This window comes from Xiphophorus couchianus, chromosome 2, assembly GCF_001444195.1.
Source record: "Xiphophorus couchianus chromosome 2, X_couchianus-1.0, whole genome shotgun sequence".
Lineage (NCBI taxonomy): Eukaryota > Metazoa > Chordata > Actinopteri > Cyprinodontiformes > Poeciliidae > Xiphophorus > Xiphophorus couchianus.
Window position 1 is genome coordinate 24968278 of NC_040229.1, and position 14909 is coordinate 24983186.

General features: G+C 40.7%; 1 protein-coding gene across 7 annotated transcripts in view; it reads right to left on the reverse strand.

Moving 5' to 3' along the window:
- The window catches only part of LOC114153609 (CUGBP Elav-like family member 2), a 37484-nt gene extending 23289 nt beyond the window's left edge, over positions 1-14195 (reverse strand). For 2 of the 7 annotated variants that reach the window (XM_028032298.1, XM_028032285.1), the window contains exon 1: positions 13964-14194. In XM_028032298.1, the coding sequence (XP_027888099.1) occupies positions 13964-14076 (113 nt within the window). In that variant the 5' untranslated portion in view covers positions 14077-14194. Of the gene's footprint in view, positions 1-8870; positions 9258-13963 lie in introns of those variants that run through there. The other 5 variants (XM_028032306.1, XM_028032290.1, XM_028032277.1 and 2 more) reach the window with 5 other exon arrangements.
- Between the last annotated feature and the right edge of the window lie 714 nt (positions 14196-14909).

Genomic DNA, 14909 nt, shown 5'->3' on the forward strand with positions numbered 1-14909 from the left:
TCTGTGCAGGCCGCAGCCCTGGTGTGTAACACTATTCAGCGTTGCAAAAAGGTCTTTCACACCATTTTACTGAGGGGCTTTTGATCAAACCCTACGTGTACAGAGAGCAAACATCTCGAACCACATCTGTATTAAAGCATTAATACTGCCTCTGTACAGAGTGGATTTAATGCCCAGTAATGTCCTAAAACTTCACTTGATGTCTATAAAATATGTTTAAAGCTACATGATTTAATCTCATTATGCTACTGATAGCAAATTTACCACATTGAAACTGAGGATTTGAACTGTAAATATTCAACTACTGCTTTACCACACAGACAGATATGATCATAATGACCAGACTAATCATTAAAATGACAGCCTTGTATTGCAAAACGGGTTTTTCTGACAGGACATGCTCAAGCCATTTTGAACCAAGTGATTTATATCTGCTGTAAATCCTCCCAACACAGGGAAAAAAATATATAATAGATTTAAGCAAAAATCACTTCAGGTAAAACTGTAATAGCTATAGAAGAAAATCTATGAGCTGGAGTGCTTTCCTAGGAAATGGAGCGACAATAGTACACACACATAGATTTTTTTGAAAGTTGTTTTTTAAAAACATCAATGGTGTGTTAAAAACAAGTTGACCAAGAGAGTACAGTAATTTAAAGCCTTCAAAATTAAAGGGAACCAAAAAAACCGTCTAAAATGAAACCAGAGATTTCACACACAAATGTTATTACACATTGTGTGGGAAGAATCCACTTTCTGTTGCGTAGCGGTTAGCAGCAGGTTTGTGATACAACACAGTCTTAAAGGTAAGGTTTCCAAACCACCGAAATTCAGCGTTGCGTCAGTCCTGCGCTTCAAACTCATGACTCAGACTGGTGCTGCCTCTTCCCTACTCGTCAGCACTGCAAGCCATTTTCTACAGCTGAACATAGAAAAGGAACCAGACATGAAATCCAGAAGAAATTGTATTCAACCAGTGATGTGGTAACCGCTTCTTTACAGCAAAACCGAGTCAGCCTGTCGGTAAAATAACCGATGTTTATCACATTTTGTTTATCTAAAACTGTAGGCTTTAGATAAACATCTACAAACTGCAAGTATGAATATATTGCAAATTTATCATCACCAGAATGTGTGCAAGAACTGATTGGACAGAAAAAAAGTTAATTACATCAATAAAGCGCAGTCATGTGTTGTTCGGCCAGAATGTATTGCTTGTTGTTTTAAGTAATAGAAAATGTTTCAAAAGCGTGTTAATAGATTTTGGTAAAGTCATTAAGAAATTGCGTTGCCACGCAACTAAGTTATTCACTCACCAATAAATCAGCTCCAGGCAAAGAATGTTGTTCGATAATCTTCAGATTACTCACCATCTGATTGCTTATTTGCAGTTCAGGCTGCAGCAGCGTGAACTGCAATCATTATTAATCATTAAAGTAGAGCTGATTATTACTACAAAAATGATTTCTTAATAAAAGTTTATCCATTGTTCACACAATAGATTTTTTTATACTCGGTAAAAAAAAAAAATCTACAACATTCTGCTGTCACGGCGAGACGGTTTACATTAAATATAGACGTCTCAACTTCCAACTGTCACAGAGCGATGGAGACTTTGTGCAGCTCGTCCATCAACAATTTTGTCAAGCAACAGTTCGACAAGCTCAGAGACGGCCTACGGCAGCTGACCCGTCACCCAAAGCCAGAGTCCGGACCGCCGGAGGTCTACTGTTGCAGGTGATTTATCTGGACCGCGTGTGTGTGTGTGTGTGTGTTTTGGGGGTGTGAGCTTTGATGCCATGGACACCTCTGCTGCGTCCATCACACAAAGAGCCATTTTGCCTGATTCTGCACATTATTTTAAAAGCTCAGCACATGTGTTTGAACATTACTCATAGCTAAACCATGTCACAATACCCTGGGTGTTTCCACAGACAATGATGGAAAGCAATCTCATGGCTTCCTGTTCTAGTTTAGAAAAGTTGCAATATTTCTAAACAGCAACAGGAACCATTTCTATTTCTAAACAAAAGTCTTTGTTTTTGACAATTTTATAAAACTGTAAACCCCTGAGAAGAAAATGTTTAGTAACAGGGTCTTATCTTTGTGTCACACAAACCATAAAATAATAATTGATTAATTCGAATTTGTCAGTAGGTTAAAACGTTATTTGCTACTTCTTAGCACCTAAACCTTCAATCACCCATTTCTACTAGTTGATTGTCCAACACGAATGAAATTTATGGTTGTGATCTTTGATTCCATTGTTTTATTTATGCAGGACTTAAACAAGAAAAGGCTAAAGAAGTATTGAAAAGGTAGTTTGACTTTTACTGAGTTTCAATACATTTGTGGAAATAATGAGATCTAGATAATGAAAGAGGGAATAAAGTTTGGAAACTTTTTTTAATACACCAAGACATTTTTTTCACTGACTTACCAAGAATTGAAAAGAAGGTACAACCCAAATCTCAGACTCCAAGACTATTAACCTGGTATTACTATGGATCTATAAATGTGACAGTATTTGATAGTGCTGCTTTAATTATTATTGATTAAACATTTGCTGTTGTTGTTTAGTGCATGTTAGAGAAACTGAAGCTGAGAGAGCCTGTGGTTGTTTTAGTCAAGCATGATTTAAAAATCCAATAGCTCAACATCTTAAAAACCGTTTTCTAAGAGAATATTGGCCATATCAGTTAATTCAATAGCACAAAAACAGGTTTTATTTGAAAGCAGACCAAATTTTCTGTGTCACACAAGAAGATTGTTAAAGAATCTTTGACAACATTTTGTTTTATAGTCATGGAGTGATTGAAAATAATCACTCCCGCAGACTTAAAGCTGCAGCTTCTCAATAGGAAAACAGGGGCAGGATTCACAAAGCACTTGAAAATCCTTTGATGCAGAATTGCTCTGACATATGTTTTGCGAAACAAACCACCAAGAATGGATGTCGCTGCAGGCGCTAAAGCAAAAGGAGGGATAATGTCATTTGATTTCCATACCAAGTGCCTGAGCTAATCAGCACTTTGTGGTTCCGATGAGAAATTAAGACGTTTTCCTTCTAGCATCAACTCCAATTCAGCTCGAAATGGCCCAATTCCATTGTTGCATTTCCCCTGATGAAGACAGACGTGTTCAATCAGCCCCTGAACAGACTGCGTGTTAACAGACGGCCAGCATCTGATGACAAGGCCAGGCCCATTAGCTACATAATCGCACTAAGTGTCCCTGGCGGTTATTGATGACGTTGGCCAATAAAAAGCTTTTGTTAGCCAATAGTCAAGCAGACGAACGACAAGAAATTTATTTAAGTCTTCAGCTGGAACTTGACTTCAGCAATGCGGCTCTAAGGAGACAAAAGCAACCACATTTGATTTGAAGATGGTTTTAGCCAAACTTACTTTATTCTCCAGTTTCTCCTAAAAGTAAAGCTACCTTTTAACAGATATTTGTAAGTTGTAAAACTTTAACAATTTAAAATACATGAACCCAATGACAGGATTTCCATTTCGAAACGCTGTCATTTTTTCCTGGACTAATTTTTCGAGAGTAGTAAGGGGCTGCTTCTTTTTGACATCTGGGTAAATTCAGATCAGTTCAAATCTAAAAATCTAGACTAGAAATTGAACACATCCTTTTAAAAAAAAAATCTGCTTGTGAGCAGATTTGCCTCAATGTCACAAGATGCTGAAAAGAAATAGGCACATCAATGCTTTGTTTAGATCTGGGGTGTCCAACGTGCCGCCATTTGCAGCCCCTAGAACTATTCTGAGAGGCCATCCATCACGTTTCAATGGCCTAAATTTGGTTTGCCAGCTCAGGCAGATGATGCAATTGCACAACTTTATTTCTCAAACATTAGGTTGCAACCTTTTCATTTGCACTACTTTAAAAAAAAAAATTTCAAATAAAATTTTATCTTAAATGTAATATAAGATACAAGTGTATTTATACTGTGTTTATTGCCTTAATAGTAAATAAAACCAGAAACATCAAGTGACTTTTGACAAAAAAAAAAAAAAAAAAGATGTAAATTTGGCTGAAGCCAATTATTAAACTTGAACAAAGCAAGACTGAGTCATCCTGTCTAGAAAGACTTGATTAATACAAAAAAAATAAAAATTCAGGATATTGACTGTTAGGTGTTTTACACATTGCTTTTCTGCAGAAATTAGACTGCTTTGCTTGGTTAATTTACTGTCTTTTTAGTTTGTTTTTGAGCAGGTAAAACAAGGAAAACAGTTCTTGCAATTTTAACCTAGTGTAGATATCAGTTTACATGTTTTCATATCAATCTGGGAGCAGAAAATCACAAGAATCAAATACCATTATTTTCCAATCTGTGGAGAAACCAATGCAAAGAATGCAGTGACGAATATTCAATTCAAATTCAACAAAAGCAAAGATTTTGCCCCACAAATGACTGCGAGACCCGTTTCCCCCCCTTGTCACATGCTCCATATCCAGTCTGTCAGGGATCCACTTGACTTGTTCACTCAAGACGCTCTTTAAAAACTCGACAGCTGACCCAACTTGATGCGAACAACAGATACTCACCTCTCAATCGCAGCCACACGACCCTTTTTTTATAACTTTTAATAAGTTGCAGCTATTTGTTTTACACATAAACTTCAGATGAAAAGACCTCTGATCTAGACGTTTATGCAAAGGTGAAAATATTAAGCATTTTCCGCGATATTTTTTGCTTGCGGAAGAATTTGGTCAACCTTTGATCAAAATAACCCCCTGCTGAACATGGCAGACATGATTATGAGCGTTTCAAAGCTGTTCATGTGGCTCCAGTCTTGTAATTAACAACTTCAAAACACAAGCAGAAGAGGCAGAAAAACAGGTGACAAACCAGATCTGAGCACTACTTATTTTCTGGCTGTCCGTGTCTGCTTTGATAACAGCTGTCCTTAAGAGTCCCAAAACGGAGAAGAAAAAGATCAGCTAGCCCGAGCGGCTCCCTGTTGCCGTGCCAAAGATCTCCCGCTTCAAACTGATCAACAGCTCACCAACCACAAGAAAAAGGATTACAGTGTCACTTAGCTCGCTGGCATAGCATTATGACTCTGCTGGCTGCCAAGGGATCACATCTAAGCCCTGATATCCACCCATACTGTCAACAACCAGACAGATAAATCAATCAAATGCAACTTCATCAACATGTAATCGCCACCACAAGTCCTGTAAAATAAGACATTCTGGAACGAAAGCGTGAACAAAACATTATGTAGTGGAACAACATTTGTACTAAAAGGAACTCGTAGTTTCACTAGCTGCAAACACTGAACAACTGACTTTAAAAAAACAGAATGTCGGGACAACCCGTCGGATTATTTAACCCGTAAAACACAATGATGGCCATTATACGCTTACTTCCAAGATGGTGGAAGTAAGCGTCTTCCACCATTTTTTTTTTCTTTGTAGGGAAAAAAAGCTACACTCTTAAAGGAATAGTATAGATTTTCCCACGAGTCATCTGTGAGAGTCCTGTTATTGCAGGAGAAAGGTGTTAACACTGTGGGTTTGTAGAGAAGTAAAGAATCCCTCAGAGCGGAGCAGCTGACTGTGAGCCTGACCAGATAATTTCCAAGGCACTACAAGACCTGAAAAAGCCCAGGAAAGCATTATATTTGAAGCCGTTTCATAGAAGACACCTTGAAACAAAATCCAGAAAGTTTACTCCATTCTTGGCCGACTAAGAACAGACTGACGAGTCACAGCTGATCGGGGGGATTGCCACAGCCTCCAGCTTCAACTAGAGTAAGTTTAGTACAGCAATATGAACAATATTCAGCTGAAGAAGAAGAATGCATGAAGTAATTTGTAGTAGTTTGGGTACCTGATAAACTAACATCGCACTAAATTCCACGGATATGAACATTTTCAGGATTAAATGTACAAACCTGCAAAAAAATAAAAACAATCAATTATGCTACCATGTTGCCTATTAATATATTTTTAACTGAAGTTATGCGATTATTTATTTTTCCTATAATTGCTTCCTTTTGCCTGTCAATGTCTTAATACATAAAGAACAATAATAATACGGAGGAACAGGATCATTCTAGACTGAAACAGTGTTGCAAAAACACTGGCTCTGGGGCACACAAAACATTTTTACATTGTACGAAAGAATCCTGTCCATGAAAACGTATTCACCAGTAGCCCTGCGCAGTTTTTCTCTTCCTGGTCCTTTTTCATAATATCTTCATTGGCGATCAACCACAGCAGCAGGGTTAGTTGCTACGGGTTCCTACGTTTCTGCTCTGATCGTCCGCTTCAGTCTGGCTCCCCCATGACCCGTGTTATCGGCCACGTTAGCCCACCAGCGCCTTTGCAAAGTCTGTAACCACAGTTTTCCTCTGTGTCCCTCTGCCACTTGTTGCTGTGCACCTCCAGTCAGCAGTATGAAATAAAATAAATAATAATAAGAAAAGCTACTACACTTAATCCTTGTCTAATACAAACACAAAATTGTCTTTGGAATATTTCCAGTTGCATTTTTTATGCATAAATTCTTCATAATTAAAAATATTTTAAAAATTTACACCATGGTATTATTACCCATCATTATACAGCAATAATCTCATCCCAATCCATGCCTATTTAAATGTTTTAATACAACGCTCCAGACAGAACCAAATGTTACAAGATTATCCAAGTTCAGCCAAAAGTTGCCGCCATCAGTGGTTCTTACATTAAAAACAGTCTCTCCAGTTTTACACCTCCTCTTGGCTGGGAAAAAAAGCATCTTGTGACATTATAATGAAACCGAGAATGAACAATAAATACCACTCGGCATTGGTTAGTATGACATTCTCATAATGTTCTGCAAAACCAGAGTGTAGTAAAACAGAAAGGAAACAATTATTTCTACCCCTGCACATTTATTACAGTCATAATCCTGTGGATAATTATTAATCTCCAATTTAATTTCTATACATAGATTTAAGCTTAAGCACAAAATGTACAAGGTTTGCAAATATTGTGCTTATTGCACAGATTATCCTCTTTTTTTTTTTCCTGCAACACAGATGCCATTTATAGCTCAGAGCTATTCTAAAACAGTTGCTTCAACGCGAGTGAAGGTTACTGCTCCAATTTCCACGTTTATGATCGCTTCTTAAAACTAGACATTTTTGTAAGTGGCCGTATTGCACACGAGAGAAAAATGCCGTGGTCTTCTCTCACCCAGCTGACTAAAAGAACTACATAAACTCGGGTCACTTGGCTCAGTTCTCTGGAAAAGTGTTTTTAACCCTGGTCCTCAGGGTCCACTGTCCTACATGTTTTAGATGTGCCTTTCCTTCATCACACCTGATTCAGTACTAGCATTTAGGCCTGTAACAAATTGTGCTAGACAATTTGTTACAGACATTATTGTGATAAACAATAATATTGCTGTTTTGAGACCATTTTCAAGGAATATAACGGTAATGGCAAAATAATAATGCAAGAGCACATTCTAAAAGATCCATAACCTTTAAGTTCTCATGAACATTTGACACTGGAGCTGGAAGACATTTTAAATATCCAAAATTAATAAACAAAAACAACAAATAAAATGAATTTTGAAGTCTTTGTGAACAAAACTGTCCTTCTAAATAAGAGCTAGTTGAGACCAAAGTACCAAACTAAAGATTTTTATCATCCAGTTTTTGGTAGAAAGAGAGAGAGAACGGAGAAACAATAAATCATACCAATGGAAATTACTGAGATTGTTTTAATTTATCATGTGATTAATTGATTTATTGATTACTGTGACAGGCCTACTAGCATTTTCCCCTGCATGACATCAAGTGCTGCAAGCCAACCAAAGTCTAAAATTGTTTTGCTATGCAAAATTATTTAAATAAATTGGGGAGGAGGGGGGGAACTAAAACTAGATTATCATCTCTCTTTTCTTTTTTTCCAAAACGTATCCGGAGGGGCATATTCAGAAATTAAAATGTAGGAAAAAAAGACAACATCCAAGTTTGACGTGTCATTGACCTGCTAAATTTCGTTTGCACTACATTGCTCAACTTCCATCTTGTTTCCCAAACAAAATTAGGTAATGCTATGAGAGCGGTGCTGGTTAGCACCCCCAGTTCCCTGCCTTGTTTACATGCTCTGTCACAAGACGTCCATTAATGGCTCAATAATGTAGCAAACCACGTGTTTTCTGCCGTTAAGCGCCCACATTTCAACATGGACGTTGACAACGACGTCTGTTATCAACACTGAAGGGGCCTAAAACAAGCCTCCGCCTGTGTAGCTGCTGGGGAAATAAATGCCAACGGAGCCCGTCAATGTTCAGCAAACACGAGTTGAAGTGGTAGAGGAAGTGGAATCGGCTTTAAAGCGATATTAAAACCGCCTTCCGTTTTGCTTAAGCACTCTGAACCTGTTTGCTTGTACAACGCAAGGCTCCAAACGTGAAGGCGGTGCTGCGTTTGCTCAGTTACAGAAGCACAAATAGATAAGAGCCCAGTGTTTGGACAAGCTGCCCAGGGTTGTTTTTCTGGACCGATACTGAAACGTGTGATCTCCGGAAGCACATGTCAGCCGACTGCGCTGCGCCCCGCATAGCTAACTGCGTTTATTCTTCGACACAATACATTTTTAACTCCCAAACAGCGCCCGGCCTCTCTCTCTCTCAGACACGAGTTAATTGTCCCAACTAAAACCCAGCTGCTCCCCTGTTTTGCAGTCTTCAAACTTTAAAACAGCCAAGTCTGAACTCCAGGTGAGCGGATCCCGTCACCACTGTTAGCAACGTTAGCATACCAGGAAGCTAGCGCTAGCCTCAACTGTGTTGTTTTTTTTTTCCCCTCCCTCCCCCTAAAAAAATAAAAAAATAATAAACCACTCACGGGGCTTTTCGAGGCCGAAGAAGCGAAATGGCAACACGGCAGAAATTGATTCCCGAGCTACTTACATTGTGTCGCTCGAAGTCATTAACCGACTTTCGGTGAGGGGCAGGAAATCTAGGTTGTACGTCGAAGTCATGCTCAGAAACAGCGTCGAACAATGAGGGAAGCGACGCCCGCACAGAGCGAGAGGCTGAACTCCTGCGAGACGAGAAGACGAAGCGGAGCAGGTGCAGGGAGGGAGGCAGGGGGCGTCTTCTTCTTCAAAGCTGCATGGGAGAGAGAGAGAGAGAGGAGGGGGGCAACCAGCCAGCGTCCGCCTTGGTTCTCCCTGGTCTTCCGAATGAAATAGACTCAGGCAAGGCAAGCTGCTTTCTGTCTCTGCTCACCGAACTGCAGCAAAGCAGAGGCGTGGCCAGAGCCACAAAAGTCTGAAACCACGCCGCCAGCAGCATCTCTGACCCCCATGTAAAATTAATCTGTGCCCCACTTGGTGCTCCGTGGAGACTTTATTATCTATTACTGGCAGCAGAATGGCTGCTGTGCTTCTATGCTGAAAGATTCTCTCTCTGCAGTCCCATTTAGAAATGGCCTGCTTGATTCATATTCGTGCGGATATTACAGTCACTGATAAGGGGCAAGGCTATTTTTTGAGGAGGGAGTTTTAGAGAGATAACAGCAGTTTGAAAAGAAATAACAGACGTGGAAAAAAATAATTTTTGATATACAGTACAGACCAAAAGTTTGGACACACCTAATTAAAATGGGTTTTCTTTATGTTCATGACTATTTATAAGGCAAGAAATCCCACTTGTTAACCTGACAGGGCAGGTTGACCTATGAAGTGAAAACCATTTCAGGTGACGACCTCTTGAAGCTCATCAAGAAAATGCAGAGTGTGTGCAAAGCAGTAATCACAGCAAAAGGTTGCTACTTTGAAGAAACTAGAATATAAGGAGTATTTTCAGTTGTTTTACACTTTTTTGTTTAGTGCATATTTCCACATGTGTTATTCATAGTTTTGATGCCTTCAGTGTGAATCTACAATGTCAATAGTCATGAAAATAAAGGAAACTCATTGAATTAAAAGGTGTGTCCAAACTTTTAGTCTGTACTGTATATATATATATATATATATATATATATATATATATATATATTTTTTTTCTTCTTCTTTCCTCGAATAGCGTTTTGTAGTTTGAATACCCCTTGAACATTTCCACCTCTTGTCTTGTCAACCCTCTTGTAGGTTTTGATTTATTTTATGGACATTGAGTCCGGCACAAATGTGAAGGAAGGACAGCAAATGAAACAAATAAAAAACTAAGAAGTGTGGCTTTTATTTGTACTCAGCCCCATTGACACAATCACCCCAAGATAAAATCCAGTGTGAAGTCACCTTTGTCCCATTTAAGTACAGGACAGTACAGGAAGTGTTCTGAAAAGGCCCGGACGGTTTGTTAAAAACACAAATCATTATGGTGACAGAATAAACATTATCATGAAGACCAAGGAACACAGCAGGCAGGTCAAGAGTAAAGTTGTGTAGAAGTTTAAAACAGGGTTGGTTGTAAAACCATAACCCAGGCTCTAAATATCTTACAGAGCACTGTTCAATATAGCATCCAAAAACTGAAAGAGACCTTAATGGGTAGGCATTACATAGAGAATCAACTAAAGAAGCCATGGTAACTGCAAAGATTTACAGCTCAGGTGGGAAAATCTGTCGACAGGACACCACAAAAAACGTTGCAGAGTTGCAAGAAGAAAGCCAAACATCACCCACAGAGCACAGCAAACGTGTGAAAGAGGACGGGTCTCTGGTTACACGGGACCAAAACCAAGCTGTTTTGGCATTCATAGAAAACGCCATACGTGGAAGAAACACCATGCATCCTTATGAACACATCATCTGCATCTCAAATCATCTCGGCAACAACATGTGTGTCGGGTTTCCTTCGGCAGGGCGACGGAAGCCGGTTAGAGTCGATAGGGAGATAGACGGAGGTAAAATTAGGGAAGCAAGACAGAAAATCTGTCAGAATTAAATCATCTGTCAGGGATGCCCAGAGTCGGTCCTGGAGGGCCGGCATCCTGCACGTTTTAGTTCTTTCCTTGGTTTTAGTAACAACCTTTTCAGCAGATCAGTGATCTTCTTAGGCCTTCTAACGAGCCATCATTGGATCCAGGTGCGTTAAACCAGGGAGAGAACTAAAACATGCAGGATGCTGGCCCTCGAGGACCGACTTTGGGCTCCCCTGCAGGAGTGCCCAAAGTTGGTCCTCGAGGGCCAGCATCCTGCACATTTTAGTTCTCTCCCTGGTAGCACCAACAACCTTCTCAGCATGTCAATGTTCTTCTTAGACCTTCTAATGAGCCATCATTTGATCCAGGTGCGTTAAACCAGAGAGAGAACTAAAACAGGATGCCGGCCCTCGAGCACCGACTTTGGGCACCCCTGCGGTAGACCAAAGCTTATTTGTGAGTTGGAACGGCCCAGTCAAAGCCCAGACCTACTTCCAGTTGAGTATTCTTGCAAGACTTGAAAACTCCCACTCACAGGAGCTTTCCACGCAATCTGACCAAGCTTGACCTGTTTTGCAAAGAAGGAATTTCGATCTCTACATTGTGCGACGCAGAAAAACGTTTCTGCTGTCGTTGCGGATTAAGGTGGTTCCACAAAGTTTTGAGTCGTTTCATTCCAGTGGAAGCTTGTGCTTGCGTGACAGGATGTAAAAAGATTTGATTGGTGCTTTTTCTGGGCACCTTGGAATAAAGCCTACATTCATAGTTTTCAAATATCCTCACTGATAAAAAAGATGATTAAAAAAAAAAGACTTGGAAATGCAGGAAACCGCCTCCTCCCATTGGTCAGTGGACACAGAGAGTGAAAGATGCTTACGTAATGGAACGAGTGACTGCAAGTCCACAGCTGAAAATGGAGGTGTTCAGACAAAGATGGAAGCGCATTAGTGTGTGAACCACCTGAGTGCTTTTACCGCTGCACGCCTGGGTAAGACTGGACCATGAATCTCGTGCTGACCTGAAATGTCCTATCCGAATATTTCTCTTTGTTGGAACGAGATTTAGAAAACAAATGTGGAAAGCACTGAGCTCCACTGAATTTGAATAGTTTTTTTTTTTTTTTTTAAATAAACGGTTTAAAATAAGAGTACCGCAGATTTGATCAGAGCACTAAAAATGTTTACATTTTGTATCAGTTGCTCTTCCATTTATCTTTTCTGCTGTTTTTTTTTAATTTTTACTATTCATTTTAAAAGGTCAGTAGGTTAGTCACCTTGATGTTCCAGCTCGTTCCATAGTTTATGTTGCAGAAAAGCCAAAAGTGAAATAGCTGAAATGCGTTTTTTCTTGTGTCCCCCCCCCCCCCCCCAGTGTCACAGGTCATATCCCCCTTTGTGCCAGTGCTGAGCTGTTGTTTCTCTGGGGGAGGGGGAGTCTATCCTCCTTTGTTGAGCCGGATTTGCAGGGCGAGGCCCTCCGCGAGTGGAAAAGAGAGAGGGGGCCGATGGGGAGAGGGGGTCGATGCGGGGTCGTTGTCAAGTGCAGCTCAGAGAGACAGGAGGGGTTTTTAGCCTAATTATCGAACCGTTCATTATTGGCCCCGGCAGCTGCGCGGTCCTGAAATATTATTCATGGCGAGCGTCAAGAAACAGCCCATTTATGAAAGCTGACTTAATCCTCGTATCCATAGCGATTTCAAGGCGACCTGGCACCGGCGTTCAGCACGCTCTATTCAATAAATAGTGTTTATGAGGAGGGCGGCGTGCGTGACGTGATAATGCAAGCTATTCTGCGGTACGTACAGAGAAGCCCATGATCCTGCGTGAGCTACCATTAAGCTTGAGGGGGGGCTGCTATAAAAAGGTTGTGCAAAACCTCTCTGGAGAATCAGGTTTCATCAAGATGGAGGCTAAATACAGTAATGTAAACCCATCTGAAGAGCACAAACATTACCTCAGATTTCAGTTGGAGGTGAAGGATGCATTCAGCATATGTATATATATATTTTAATTATTTCTGGCATGCATTTGCTTTTGCTATAAGACGTCTGTTTTGAGTTGATGCCACAGGCCGCCGGTGTTGAGTTGCCGGCACCTTCCAATACTTGATTCTTAATCTCAGATTACTTCTACTGTAATCCCATTTTAATCTTCTCCATGCCGCCATGCTTTCGTTGTTTACATCAAACACATCCTGCTCATGCAGTAAACTTAAAAAATAAATAAATAAATAAAATCTCATCCCATTCATCAACATCACCATCCTCAACATCCTCAGCATCATCAACATCCCCTGTGCATTTTAATTCGCTCCACTTCAGCAAACTGCAGGGTGTAAAAATAGGTCAGCTTCAAATGAGATCAGCTCCTGAGAGCACACTTTTATTTCTCAACTCTGGATTTTTTTTTTTGGTCATAAAATTATTTGAGGAGCAGCTGAAGGGTTCTCAAAATGGAGAGGGTGAACTACGTCTTATCAAGTTGTGTGAAGGGAATCTGCCCCGGTCCAGATAAGACTGATTGCGCACGGTTTTGCCTTGTCGCTTCACTTCTGCAAATTTGCACAGAAAGGTTGCTCATTATTTACATGGCAATTGATATTTTTAGCTGTTCTGAACATCAAGGTGTCTTTTGTTGATGTCTTATCTCTGAGTTTGTGTCCATCATCCTCTTCTCTTTTAGTCACATTTCTTGAAACTATTGAAGAACTTTAAACCAAATGCTGTAAGGTTGAGATCTAAGTTAAAACAAAACAGACTTGTCTCCATCTTCCTCTGTCTCCCGTGCGATAATTAGTTGATTTAAAAGCTAAACCCAGTCAGAGAGATGACACACACACACACACACACACACCCACACACACCCACACGCACCCCGACACCCACACACACACTTATGGAAACGCAACACAGAGACCATCCTGCCTACAGGCGCGGCATGGGAGAGAACGCTCAACTGGAAACAATACATCCTGTGACAAAATCCAGTCCAGACAAAGAGACAGTCCAAATACAGGCTGCTCCACAAAAGCCTATCCAAAAGTGAATGAGGGGGCCAGCCCCAGAAACGTACCTCATAGACAGGTCCTCATTCCTGACAGAGATCCCGGCCGCAGAGGGGGGGCAGCGCATGCTGTTGGCATACAGACTCTGCACCAGGGCCAGCTCAGAGGAGTGCTCCAACATCGGTGCTCTGGAAAAGAAAATCCAACTGATGCAATGGACACTTTTTTTTTTCTGTTTTTTTTTTGTTTGTTTGTTTTTGTTTGACTCTTTCCGCTCTTTCCTCTGTCTGTGCGATTCCCCTTTCCTTTATCTGTCTCCCACCCACTCTTTCTCCTTGCTTCAGTGCAGCAGAGCAGCTCCCACCCCCTTCGCTGACTGTGGTGGCTGAAATAATCCTCTCTGACAGCTCATCGTGTGCTAATGCATTGTGCCGCCCGCGGCAGCCCGGCTCGCAGGCTGTGGAACCGTGTCCATGGCAGCGCTCGTGTACTAATAGAAAGTCATATTTGGGAAAACTTCAGAACATTGACAACGGGTGATGAATTCCCACTGTCAGCTGAGAGAGAGAGGGATAAAGAGAAGAGGGGGATATGAGGAAACGTCACCTGAGATGCCAGAAGATCTCATCCTTGGCCCGTTTATGGGTCTGTGACACATTTCTGTGGATGCTGGCATGAATTTGAAATGGTGCTCCCAATGGTGGCCCAAAGCAGAACAACTGTATCCTACAAACTTTTTTGCTATAGCTGACTCCATCATTCTGCTTGTAAATACGGATCTTCACGTATTATGACTGAACGTGTAGTTCGGTTTGTCTGTGTAGTGCCAATTCACAACAATATTCAACAACAGACTTCGAGTCCAACTCATCTCGTTAGTCAGCTGACAGTAAGCAGAAGTGCTTTGCAAACATACTCACAATCTTCTATTAACCTTCACATGTTTTGCCATGTTGCAACCAAAAATATCAAAGTATTTTATTGGGATTTTATGTAAAAGATGGAGACAAGGCA